Source organism: Syngnathus floridae, chromosome 1 (genome assembly GCF_059516105.1).
Source record: "Syngnathus floridae isolate MCC-2025c chromosome 1, RoL_Sflo_1.0, whole genome shotgun sequence".
In the NCBI taxonomy this organism is placed as follows: Eukaryota; Metazoa; Chordata; class Actinopteri; order Syngnathiformes; family Syngnathidae; genus Syngnathus; species Syngnathus floridae.
The window spans coordinates 3065001-3079091 of NC_142413.1; the positions used below are offsets into that span (position 1 = coordinate 3065001).

Below are 14091 nucleotides of genomic sequence, written 5' to 3' on the forward strand. Positions count from 1 at the left end.
GAGCGTGTTTTTATTAGCTCCATTAAGTCAGAATGCTACATGCCAAAGCAGAAGCGGAATCAGAACGCTTCGACACGTAAATAACGACATCCTTAATGACTTGTGTTGGGAAATAACATGAACCGAAACATTCGATTTCGTCTCACGAGATCTGCTAGCTTAATGCTATATGCTAGCTTAATCCATATAATATGAAATGGCGGGTTTATGGAAATGAGTGATGATGTTATTTCAGCCACCTGCTGATTTAATATATCTTCACTCAATTAAAAATTTGGACTTGACTGCATACTTTAAAACACAATCGCTTGAAATTATAGCGAGGGCACAAATGATGAACTGCGACATAACGGGGAGTTCACTGAGCACTATATTTATTCAACATTCCTTAACGCAACCTGACTTGTGGTCATCGCATCGCTTCCACAGTGCTGTCCCCCCCCACCCCGGCGCGGGACACAAATAAAAGATGAGCTGCTAGCGGGGGTGCAGAGGAACAAAGGAAAAGGGGCGCAGCGGGCGGCGAGGAGGGGCGCCGCTCGTTGATCAGGATTGCCTTGGTAATTTACGGCTTTTCATAGTGATGCAAAAAGGTCAATAAATTGAGTTGATGTGAGGCCTTGTGACTCGCTCCCACGTGAACGCACACGTAGGAAAGCTCCATATGGCCCACGGTTGAGGGGCAGACATATTGTATGTGTGTGTGTGTGTGGGGGGGGGGGGGGGGGGGGTCCATGACCTTTGCAGATAAAGACTCTTGACTCAATGTTGAAAGATATACAAGTGATATTTAAGATTTATTTAAGATTGTGACACCTGCTGTGTTTTCAGTCTGCTTCTGTCTCTTTTTTGCCGCTCGGTTGAAAACAAGGCCGACTGGAGTTCTGACGTAAAAACGCACGAGGTGCAAAAGACGCGCCTTGGCAGACTGTTTCGACTACTCTGCTAATTTGACCCTTTATTTGCACTTTTCCATCCTTTTTGCCATTTTGTTCATCGCGCATCACACCGAATTGATTATTAATTGACTGCAGTGTCACCATTTTACCAATAGAGGGTGCTAATAAACTGTGAGGCTGTCATGACTAGAAGACTACGCCCGCGTTAACATCCAGTCAATAACCTTTTTAAAACCCGAATATTGTCTTTTTAAAGTCCAGGTAAAGGCGCGCAAAAAACTTAAACATTCGTGTTTTTAAAATTCCGAATAAGATGATCTAATACCATACAAAGAAATCTTTGTAGCAACTTCCTTGAGCCAAATTCAAAAACATTGATATCTCCATGGCGTTTTCACATTATTTAAACGGGTTATTCCGATTGTTTCGGAAACACAAATTCTGACCCTAACCCAAATATTGACTGAACGTAAACATACTTGGCGATGCCTTCAAAGCTTCGGGGGCAGAAATTTTATGTCGACATTTTTTTTTGAGATTGTAACCTTAACCGTATATCACCATAAAATGATGGTTTTTGACCTGTTGCAAAATTTTAGTGGGGCACTGCCCCCCACCCTCATCCCAAACACACAGACCCTTTGAGGTTTTAAACAGAGCAGTCCCCAGACACCACTTTGCTCCATGTGAGGGGCTTAAGAGGCCCCAGGAGAGCTGTTTAAACCTGGTGACTTTGTAGGTCACAGGCCTGCTGGTGGCTACACTGACCACATTGCCTCGTGCTCATTGGAGCGTTAGAAAAAGGCCAAATGCTGAATAAAGAATGTAATATAAACGACAAGGAGAAAGCAGCCATCTCCATTGTGTACATCTCCTCATCTGCAGCCACTGTTTGGAGATAAGCAAGTGATGAAAAGATCATGGAATGAATCCAAGAGGATCTCACTTTTTTTTATGCTCCGAGTTTGCATTCAGTTTGGAAGATCGGGTTGCACGACAATATAGGCAGAACCTCTGAAAGCTTCACCGTTAGTTTTGAGGCGGTGGGGTTGTATGGATGCCTTTAGCATTAGCCGCTGGGGTAGAGTTACAACTATGAATTAGCTTAACATCAAGTCGGACGGGAAGTTTGAATGGCCGCTTTGTGAATGCCAAGGCGGCTCAGGTATTGTGATGGCTGAGGTCCCCTCGTAACAAAGGACGATACCGATGACTTAGTTGGTGTCAAGTTGCGTTTTTTTTTTTTTTTTTTTTTTAAATTCTAGACAAGCCATGAGAAAACTCAAGCATTACACTGTGGGGCTCAAAATGCAAAATACATCACCGTTGTATTTGCCTGCAAAAATATCCAAGTGTGTTTTACGAGAGGAATTTTTTTTACTGCGCAGGTGAAAAGTATCATGGGAGCAAAGGTGTGCAGCGTGGGGGCGGATACGTCGAGACCACCCTGGAAGAAAGGAGATTGCTGCCAGATTCCGTTCGTGTCGTTTATCATTTCGATTTCGGAAGATTTAGTTTGTGCAAGCTCAGCACTTTTGTCTTGTCAAAGCATGTTCACCTTCTCAAGGTGGAACTGCAAACGGAAACGTTGCAATCTTTCCTAACTACTCTTTTTTAAACTTTAAAAAGATAAAGACTTATAGACACGATATATGCAAAAGTATTGGGACACGTGCTCACAGGATGTCGAAAGGGGGCCATACTAACGCGAAACTGTTTTGTCAGACAAAAAAAAAAAGATGGAAAAGGAATTTTGGAATAAATTTATTACCAGGGTCTCTAGGCATGTTTTAATGAATTTAAAAGCGATTAAAGCACGTGGGAAGGTGCGTGTGTCAAAGACTCAACGTAAGTAGCCCAAAAACAAAACAATATGATAAATGGATATGAAGGTGACAAAGGAGAAATGATGGGGGAAAAAAGTCATCAGTATATATCTTGAGCTGTCTTTGCAGGGCTTGTGTAAACCTGTGGGGCTGCTGAACGAGGAGCAGGGACAGCTAAAGCCTCACTTTGACGCGAGAGCATGTCAACGCAGGGTTGGCAGTTTGGGAATGTATGGAAATTCCTGTCAGGGCTAGCTATTATGTATCTGGGGGGCTTAAAAGAACTTGTCGGCCTTATCGTCACAAAATCGGGAGTTTCTAGGAATGAGGTGGGGGAGAAAGACTAACCAGATGGAATGTTGCAATTGCACAGTAAGTCTAAGTGACAGACTGTATTTGCACAAACCCACTTGTATGTTTCTAAGCACATTGAAATATCTCCACTACAGGCTGCGAAGCTTACAAACTCCACACAGATGCAATCTTTTTGGCCCTCCCAGAACGGATGCTGCTATCAGTGTCCAAGCGATTGCTTCCATTAAGTTTTCTCCGTAAAGAAAAGTGTGTTGTCGAGTGATTCACGAGCGCAGATGTTCTTAAAAATGGCGCCTTGGTGTCAGAGTGAAAGCCAATTTCAACTCAATCAAACATTTTTAAGAAAAGGAGTTGTCGCTTTTCTACTCAGGAAAAAAAAAGCAGAAATTGTTTGTGTGTGCGTTGGGAAGGGAGGCGCTATTTGCCTCATTGCCGTTCATAGTTTTAAAATAGCCGACAGAGTGACAGTGGCCTCTTCGGGGAGGAGTGTCGAGTTCTGTGTGACTCATCCTCACTGAGGGGAAGGTAAATCCCCACACAAATATTAATTACAAGTCTAAAAGTGCCACATGAAGGCGTCGGAGTAAACATCCCCTGTCGGAATAAACCGACCCCCCCCTTCTCATCTAAATTGGTTTCACCTCCACCGGTAGAGTGCAGAAATGTTTTTAGGACTCATCTGACATGTCTGCCGGTGTCCAAGACCCAAAAAAAATAAAACAATAATAAATAATAATATATATAATAATGATAATATATATAATAATAATATATGTATAGAATACTATATATAATAATAATAAAATAAATAAAATGACGGTTAAAAGTCACAGGCCGCTGCAGTTTCCTTGGAGGAAGAACAAAATGTACCAGAAGGAAACCGCTGCAAAGAATCCGACATATCGTATCCTGAACAAGTACAATCGAGCCCACTGATGAATTAAAAGCCAACCATCTTAAAATTCATCATTCACCTTTAAAAGGAAAAACGGCCAATCAGCAGCTGAGGCCAAGAAGCCGACATGTTTATAGGTTGGGGAATGTATGGGACATGTCAAGCCACAAAACCCAGTGAGAAGTGTTGACATCCCCTCCCCTACCTGAACCAAGCCTGCACACCAAGCCCCCCCAAATGTCCCCCTTGTGCTCTCCATCTTCTCTTTTGTCCTCACATTCCTCCCATCGTCCAGCTCCGGGCGGCCTAGCTTGAAAAGCTACGAGCCCTCTCAAGTATTGCAAATTTTTACCAAATGATAGTGGGCCCGGTACATATCCCCCCCCAGTTGTCTCTCTCAAGGAATTTGTTTATGCGATGGCACTCGAGGAAGCCGTGAGAACGCCGCGCAATCTCAAGCACTCGACGTCCTCCACCTCGGGTTGGAAGCGACTTTATTTGTCCGCGAGTGTTTACAAAGCCATCCGTCACTGTGGTGCGTGCAGGTAAACTTACAGTACGTACTCTCCAACGACCTTCGAACTCGCCGTCTTCTTAGAAAGTCTGACCGGACCACCAAGCAGCCAATTAGGAGGGACAAGCGGTGCGTGTCTGTTTACACTCTAAACACGTGAGAGATCGTAGAGATGGACAAAACTCATTTGTCTAGACGGACAGTCAACTCTGTGGCGCGAGGGGGATTTCGGACCACGTCTGAATTGTGCAAAGACAGTATTTTGTCAAAAAAGAAAAGCAGGGACTTAAGCGAGCTTTACACAGCTGGCAAGCGCTGCGGCCTCTCACACGCGCACGGCGGGAATCGTGCCCAAACAGGCCACCTGGTGTCAGCGCCTCCACTCGACACAGGAAAGCAGCGAGCTGAAGAAGGGGGCAGCAGGTAGGGGGGGGGGTGACAACTTCTCATTGGGGATCAAGCTGCCTTGAGACAACAAGAAGTCCGGAGAGAGCCGAAAGGCAGTGATAATATTTTCGAAGGGCGAAGACGGCAAGACAGGAACCACTTAAGTGGATGATCAGAGAGGGAGCAAGAAGGGGAGGGGGGGGGTTGCGTGTCATGGGTGGATGAACAAAGAATGGTTATGACAGAGGAACTGGGATGTTCTGTAGGCAATAAAAAAAAAAAAAGTTGGCGCAATACTTTTGGAATGGCTTTAAGAATCGTAAACGTATATGCAAGAGTGGATCCGCCCGCTTGGGTGGATTCGCCACGGATCTCCTCGGGGCACTTATCAGAATCGGGATTCGGATCCGTACCTGCCTTCACTCAACTGGGCCTCCTCCTTTGTTGCCTCTGTAAAGAGAAACCACTTGTGTGTGTTTCAAAGCTACAACTAACACTCCCGACCCCACTCCCTCCTCTCGGCCGCTTGACCTTTCACCTTTACCGAGGAGAGCTCGGGATGAGCGGACAGGAATGGAATGCTTGCTGATGGGCGCCGGGAGACGAGAAGAGCCGGCCAGTAAATGTGCAACCACGCTCGGGTTGAAAACTTGCTACCCGAGGCACGTAAAGAGGTGAACATTAACTCTCAGAGTTTGGCGTCGGACGGAGGAGAAGGCGGCACTGAAAGTGAGCGATGAGGCCAGACAGTGACCTTGTGGTGCCACGTGGAATCACAGGAAAAGCCTCGGAAGGACACGGAGGCGCTGTCCTTTCATTTGCCTGTAAAAATTATTTATGGTGGCAAAGAGGCGACGTCTATATTTTCTGCTCGGTGTTGCTTGTTTTGTTCTCTCCGGCGATCATTCTCCAACGTCCCTCAGGGTAATTGAAGATTAAATCCACATTTCACACACACAAACCCTCAGGCGAGCATGAAAAGGTCAGTCCGTGACCCTTTGTGGAGGTCAGAAGACCGCTCTGGACTTCTTCAGGTGCTCGACTTGAGCTGACCATCCGTGCACGGACACGTCTTTATGTCACTTTCACTTCACGCTCGGAACATCTTCACTGCCCGGAAGTGTCTCATTAAAAGACAACTAAAAATGTGTACGTTCTTCACTAAATTATTAGCGCTTGTGTTAGCAAAATAATAATAGCGATCTCACTTTCTGGAATCGTCCAGGGACAAAAAAAAAAAAAAAACTGAATGTAAAACAACATAATGGCGAGAGCTCCGTTCACCTTTGACCGGTTCAACTTTCCCCACTGACCCCCAACGCTCTTTTCCCACACGGAAAGAATTTATGAGATTTCTGCTATTTTAGATATACGAGACGCTGTCAAGCCAGTGACATCTGCCGAGTGATGAAAGTGTTAAAAATTGGATTGTTTGGGTTCGAGTGGGGGGGCAAGACAGGTGTGTGACCCCTCAAAGGAGCGGGAAGGAGGGAGGGAGGACTGGCGGAAGAGCAAAGGGGAGCGGGTGGGGCGGTTGCTATAGCGATGAGATGGAATGTTCATGTCGCCCCTGGCAATGGTTCATTAGCTATTAGCCTTTCCATGCTGACGGGTTCTAAGCCTGGACCTGCCTCCCATTCTGTCTGTCACAGATTCCAAGATCCTATGTCATCTGGAATGCCAGGGGGATCGGGAATGCCGGAAAATTCCAGAAGGAGACGCGCTGTTTCTGAAATAATTCCAAAACCGGGTGATATTACTTAAGTAGACTTCAGCGTCACATAAGTTGCAGCACGCCTGGAAAGTCACCTTGACTTTTTTTTTTTTCCCCCCCCAGAGGGAATGTGAACATTGTCATGACATGTGCACGTAATACGCTTAAAATGTGTACTAAACAGTCCAAACAGATGGTCGCTGATGTCTGTCGGCATTGTTTACATCTCCATAAAACCAGGAAACAGCTGATATGTGTTTGGTCCCGTTTTGGGGAAAGCAATATAAGCAAGGCGGTTTGTTATCATAAGGAGATGCTCGGGCATTTTTTTAAAATTTTTTTTTTTAACATACGTACATCTTCATTCAATCTCCAACAGATGGTGGAATCACAAGAACTGTACTTGCACAAACAAGGTCAAGGACAATATTGGAATGTTGCAAAATCTGCGATTTGCAAACAAGGCAAGCAAATGTTCGGCTGCTCGTCATTTCTCACTTGAGCTCACTTTGAAACTGAGTCTAAAATCGTAATGAATACAGAATTTACAAAAGCTGAATGTGGGTGACTTTACTGAGCTGAACACACTCCGTATCAAAGCTTGTGAATGAGCAAGTGGGCTATTTTTGGAACAAGAGGAGCCAACTGACCAACAACAAGTGGGGCAACAAAATCACACAACAACTCAACAGGCAACGACTACATCTTCCCAATATAATTCAGCCCAGAAATCTGAATAAATGTAGCAAGGGCAGTTAGTGTCCGTGATTTTACGCCCCCCGCCACCATGTCTCCCTCATTAATGGGCATTTGGGGGCCGCGGTGGGCAAGCCAGAAAAATAGCAAAGAGGCCCACGGTCCTGTAATGAATGGCGGCACAAGGGAACCATGCCAGGTAGTGCCACAAACACCTTTTAGACATACAATAACACTCAAAATGGCAATAAAAGGCAAAATAACTTTTCTCATGTCAACTAAATTACAAGGGGTACAGACATATACTGTAAAGATCTGTCTGACGTCATTTCGCGGGCAATTACGCGGAAGCTAATTAGCGAGCAAAACAGTTACAATTCTTGACAAAGCTCTTTGAATATGTTTAGTGCTTTAAGAAGATTGGAGGTAAAATGAAGGCTTTGTTTGTTATAACATGGGCGCCTCCAGTTGTCGCAGAAAATTTTTGTTTGGATCGCGTCCAAAGACAGGTTAAGGTGGCAGCTGTGTGACCCAGTCCCTTCCTGGTACAGTCCAGCTCTTGCTAAAGTATTCATATTCTATGAAACAGGTTGGAAACTTGAGGAGGACTAAATGGAGCAGCCCTAGATCCTACTTGGAGGAAACAAGTTACTTTGTGACCATTGCAAGTTTTGAATATGATCAAATGGACATGACATGTGGGGTGCCTCAAGGGTCAATTCTAGAACCCCTTTTGTTGAGCCTGTATTAGCTTTTTCAGAACAAAAAAAAAATATTATCATGCCTGTGCAGATGATAGTCAAGCTATACAAATAAACTTGACTTGACTTGGTTCACTGGCTCACAGTCAGCTGTAGAATAGATTTTAAAATTCCTTTAAAATGATCGAATTATTAGAAAGAAAATTGCTTTTAGATGTTAACCTTTAGATTTTTGCGCTGCTTCATGAAGCTGCCTCACCTTGCCCTTGCCTGCCAAACAACATTTTCATCAGAGTTGCTTGGAATCGAGAGCTTAATCGATCAATCAAAGCCTCAATTACAGTACAAGGATGCTTGGATGAAAAAGCAAAGCCAGACAATTAAAGCATTCTTGTCCGGGATGAAGTCTGGGTTCAACTCCAGGGCGTGGGTGATGGCGTCACCTGGCACCTGACTGACGGTTTTGGTATTTCGCCCTGTGGAAAGGTCTCCGAGACAAACTGGGAAGTCTTTCTAATTTATAGACGAGACGCCAGAGACAACCAGGATACCCCGTCGACGCGGCAATAAATATCGTGCGATTGGCAACGAATGATTTTTTTCAACAACAAAACTTTAGGAACAAGTCATATCTCATAAGAAGCCAAAGATTAAAATCCACAGTTTATTTCCGCTCACTCGGCAATATGTCCTGGCACTCGTGTAGCCCGAGGCTGCGTTTTGTTCACAACATTGACTTTGGCTGCCGCCACCGAAAGTTATTACAAAATAAGGTACAGAAAAACAAATAGAAGTAAGCCGGAAAAGAATTCAATAAAGGTATAAAATGCACCCAAATTCCATCGCTCACGCAAAGCTTTGACCCGGAGGCTAAGGTGGGGGTGCCACGGACGAAATCATCGAGATGACCTGAGGAGGTGGAAAGATGGCACGCCAGAGATCCAAATTACAAGGATTTGATAATCAGACACAAAATATTTTGTACTTTTGGCACCGTTTGTTACGAATGTCGAAATAAATGTTTGGCTTTCATGCTGGCGCTAATCAAACTTCAGCCATGCGTTTTGTTTGTTTTGTCTGAATTTACACTGGCTGTCAAGCAAATATGTCTCTTCAAACATCTTGACCCCGGAGCATTAATGCTTCTCGAAAATCAACGCAACCGCGGACAAACGTTCGCATGCACCCACAAGTTAGAAGTGGGTGGGGCAGGCGAGGGGGGGGGGCAGACAAAAGAAGATGTGTTCCGTCTGTACAGGCATGCAAATGATAATTGGAAAGGGGAGGGGGAGTCAAAGTAATGATGAAAATATAATGGAGTGAGAGAGCAAAGAGCAGTGCTAACATCGTTTCTACCTTCAGAACATTTTTCATGGTTGCAAAAGACAGGTGACGCTACGCCTTGAAGCGAAATGAGCAATCGAGAGCGGCGAGGTCACGTCAGTCATGCACAAAAAAAAAAAAAGTTGCTGGAATATAAGTAGCAATATGATGAGACAATCCATCAAAATGACAAGACTGGTTGGAACAGCCACGTCAATATTCAATCAATTATATTTCTAAAAGGATAAAGAATGTTATATAATCTGACTACCAAGGTTGCAAAAAGTCAAATTGAAAAACATTTTTATGAACAAAACAAAATAGTGAAACTATATCTTGCGTTATTAAAACTTTTACTAGTGAAAATGGTGTTTGTTTTCATTTTTGTCAACTAATATTTTATGTGAGTGTATTTAATTCTGTATTGCTGTGCAGTACACAACAATTTGTGACTTTATTTTACACTCGACAAATACTCCATATATTAAAAAAAAACACTAAAACTTGTAAAAACTAAACAAAGGCAAAGAGTTTCAGAAAATAAATCAAATAAAAAATAAGAAGCTTTCTTTCAGAACTAATCAAAACTGAATTAAAACAAAAGTACAAAATAAAACAGAAACAAACGAATGAAAAATCTAAAACTACTTTAATCCTGCTAGCGATGCTAACCGGTAGCATGTCAATGGCATTTTCCATTTTATGCTAGCATGGGGCTAGGGGGCCATTCTTAAGGCAAACTAGTTTGATTGTTTTAAATATACAATGTGCATTTTTGGGGATAAAATAGCAAAGCGATGAGGAAAATGAGATGTACGCCGAGGGAACATGCATCTTGAAACGGGAGGACCGCCCACTTCCAACAATCTACGACAGCACCTTCAGCTAGCATCCAAGCGCTGCCTCACCTCAGCTCCTCTCTTACAAGTTCACAAGTGGCCACAGATAGCGTTGCCGCATTTAGGCCTTCAATGGCTCGCTCACTCCTCCTCTGTATCATCTCCCAAGACGAAAAAAAAATGTGCGATAAACAAATCTGGAGAACACTGAACGGAATGTTAAGCGGTCGCCACGGCTACAAGACAACCAATTGTGGGACAGGTTGTGCTTGGTTTAAAACAAATAAAAAAAACATCATGAGAAAGCGGTCACGCCAGCTTTTACTGAAAGGATATCGAATGATGTTTTCTTTGGCGTTTAACGGCAGGATGAATTTGATTCTTTCGATAAAACGTCACACAAAAGCAACATCATCGAGACTGATTGCTTACATGACAAATCATCCTTATCAAAAAGCAAAAACAACTCTCGCTTGACATTTAAGGTACGCCGGGCAAATTTGAAAGGAGCTTTGTTCGGTGATCCGCTATGACTAGTCCCTTAGCATATTACAAAACTCCAAAATTACGACGCTAGTTAGACGATACGTCATAATGAATTTTCTACAAGTTATTGAAATTGCAACCATTCAGTAAATCAGGCCAACTGCCGGAGGGAACGTGTCAAGACAAAGATTGATGCATAACGCATGAATTTTCCAGGGCGTCCCACCACAAATCAGCTCATGTTGGAAAAGAGGGAAACGGGCGAGTCAAAACAGAATGCGAGTTCATTTAAAGCATTTTTTTTTTTTAAAGGGGGATTTCCCATCTTTCATGTCACAAACACATATATGATTTTATGTGCCTACCACACAGGTCGTTTATAGCTCGCCAAGCAATCAACCGCATGCAAAGAGGATCTTTAAAAAAATCGTATTCAAATCCGAATTCCAACATTTGGTTCAGCCTGACAAAGAAGCTTTCAAGACAGCAAAGGCATGAGAAACCGTGGAATGAGGGATGGTGATTTTGAGCGAAAAGAAGGAAGATAAGTCACAGAGGAAGCATAAAAAATCTTTTCGTAATGAGTCGCTTGTTCTGTGGAAAAGCACTCGGGTAGCGAGAAGGATCGAAAAGAAGAAACAAAATAGGTGTTAGGAACGTTTCAAGTGAGCCGCATCATCACTTGCCGGAATGTTCCGGTCTGCAGCACTTGCAGGGACAGCCAGACAAGTCTCGCCAAGCTCTGAAAGGGGAGGAACACCTGGAGGGGGGGGCAAAGGAGCCTGTTGCAATTTTAATCGCTAATACTAATTCCATTCATGTTTAATTTTGAATCCATCGATCCTGGAGCCACGCACCACGGGGAGAACATGCAAACTCCACACAGGGTGGGCCGGAGATGGAATCAAACCCACGCCCTCCTAACTGTGAGGCGGACGTGCTAACCGTTTAATTTTAATGCTATATTTATTTTATGTTAAATATTTTTTGCGATGCATATATTTTGGAGTTGCTGGACTTAATTCTCTTTTTTTAACTCTGTTTAATTTATTAGATTTTGTTGAAATGACTGGATTGATTATTTGCCGTATTTTTCGTTTTATAAAGAGCACTTAAAATCTTCTCATATATATAAATATTTATTACTTCCTCCCTAAATTTCATGTCCGAGACATTTTGGACACTGGTGTTCTTACAGATTTGTGCCAAGTGTTTGAGAAAGGTCCTCTCCTGTTCCAATGCAGGAACATCTTTTTGAAAGCTTTTTGTACACACGGGCAACCTGAAGAACGCTCCAAAGTGTTTGGAAGCATCGTTTGGCTTGGCACCTCCTCGGCGTTCCTGTCGTATGCCTCCTCCCCACGCCATTCCTCCTCACCTGTGTGTGATGTCTCCCTTGTGCCAACAGTTGCGGCAGCCGAATCACTGGAGACTACAGTGGAGTTCCGATCGTGTAGCGAGAGGTGCCTCGGCTTACACGTGCGTCAATTTACGAGTTGGTTTCTGTGATTTTGTGTTGCGAGCCCAAATTTGACTTACAGGCAAGCGTACATAAATAATTTTGGGGGATAAGTAATACTTTGTGGTTTTAATGAAACATACATGTTTTGATTTATCTGAGAAACTTCAGATCGGGATCACATGACTCAATTCCATCAATCAAACGGAACTACCAAATGACCGCAGATGCCTTTCGACCAATCAAACACAGCCAGGTAGTCACATGACCCTTCCGCCCCCCACAACGTGCAATGTCAGGCATTTCAATGGTCTCACTGCAAGGAACATTTCTGATCATTCCAAAACAGGTCGCCGTGGATACGAGGCCACCCAATGGACTCAGCTGTCACACGTCCACTCATCCACCCACACAACTGAGCGCTGGCACGTGGGAGGAGTCAATTCAAAGTCAATACGGCACAATTGGCTGATCTTCATTGATTTGGGGAAGGATTATGGTTGCCACGAGTTAATTGTTGGCTGTTGTATTGTGTGGGGGCACCCAAATAGACAATACAGAATTGACATCTATAAGCGGTCTCACATCACACTTAACGAGTATTTTGCGACTCGATCAAACGCATTGAAAGGCAAAATTGCATATCGGCGTTTATATGGGACAGCTGTCAAATGTTACAGGAAAAAATAAATAAATAAATAAATAAATATATATATATATATATATATATATATATATACATATGTATGTATGTATGTACGTATGTACGTACGTACATAACATGCAATGTGAGGACTGAACGGCGGATGAGAAGCAGCATTCGAGTAACTCAGTGGGCGTGGCTTAAGGAAAAAGGCCAGTCGGCCAGCTTCTAAATATTAATGAGGGGGCGGAGTTTGATTTGTAAATCGGCCCGAGCGACATGCTAAAAAAATGGACTACTTTTTCTAAAACATTCCTCTACTTTAGCCCTGTATGGGTATATATATATATTTTTTTTTAATTTAGTATTTTTGTGTTTTTTTTTTTAACCAAAAATAAAGTTAGGCGAAAGCATTCCCCATTCCATAGTTTTACTATTCTTTGCTAGATAAATTCAAATACCGTTCCAAAATTCGCAAAGGAGTGCACTTGAGTAAAAAAAAACGACTCGGTGTGAAATTTCACTCCATCGACAACATAATAAACATTACATGTGCGTCACGATCGAATAAACACAGTACTGCATAAAAAAGGCAGGCGGCGGCTCACAAGTGTGCTAGTAAACAAATAGCACTTACTGCCTGGGTCGCTCTCGCCGCCACGACGACTGCCACAACGCACAGCCTGACAGGGAGAAGAAGCATTTGGGATTAAATTGGCACGAAACGTGAACCTGGGAGAGCGCGCAGTTGTTCGAGAAAAATCACAGACCGCACACTCTTCGGATAGCCTTATTGTGCTCGTGCGCGGTTTAAAGGCGTAAAAAATCGAACTTACAGGAGCTTCATCGTGATCGGGTGAGTCGCAGGTTGTGAATGGACTCCCGAATGTTCAGCTGCAAAGCACTTGCACCGCGCTCATCGACGGCTTCGAAGATCCTGTCATCTAGCAAGCAGCCACACACAGATACGTTGTTTTTTTAAAACAGCGCACGCAAAGGCGGTCGATTCGACCGTGACTTGCTTCATAGGACAGACGCGAACCTCGCGAACTTCCTTCACCAATTCATTAATTTCGAGCTTTTTGTTTAAACTCACCAAAGCTGCAGAGCGGCAAAGTCGCTGCTGCGCTCTCCAGGCTGTTGCGCTTCAACTCTGCAGCGCTGCCCCGCCAGCCGGGAGAGGAGGGGCCAAGTTGGCCAACACATGTCATTCAGGAGTCCCACCACCGCGTCTCCTACAAGACTTTTTTTTTTTTACTGCGTCTTCCACAAGACCCCGCGCACATTCAGCATCAACTGCAGACATACAAGTTCAATGTTGAGGAGCGCAAATACATTTTTACATCATTTACGATGTGAAAAGTTCAAGTCGCCAAATAAAGTGCATTTAAGAA

The 14091-nt window shown here is 43.6% G+C and overlaps 1 protein-coding gene across 5 annotated transcripts in view; it reads right to left on the bottom strand.

Moving 5' to 3' along the window:
• col4a6 (collagen, type IV, alpha 6) overlaps positions 1–14091 on the bottom strand; it is a 51131-nt gene that overhangs the window by 26617 nt on the left and 10423 nt on the right. For 4 of the 5 annotated variants that reach the window (XM_088387185.1, XM_088387432.1, XM_088387344.1 and 1 more), the window contains exons 3-5: positions 13794–13993; positions 13534–13641; positions 13335–13380 (exon numbers count right to left, since the gene is read on the bottom strand). In XM_088387185.1, coding sequence (XP_088243311.1) covers positions 13335–13380; positions 13534–13544 — 57 coding nt within the window. In that variant the 5' untranslated portion in view covers positions 13545–13641; positions 13794–13993. The remainder of the gene's footprint in view (positions 1–13334; positions 13381–13533; positions 13642–13793; positions 13994–14091) is intronic. The other variant, XM_088387268.1, reaches the window with a different exon arrangement.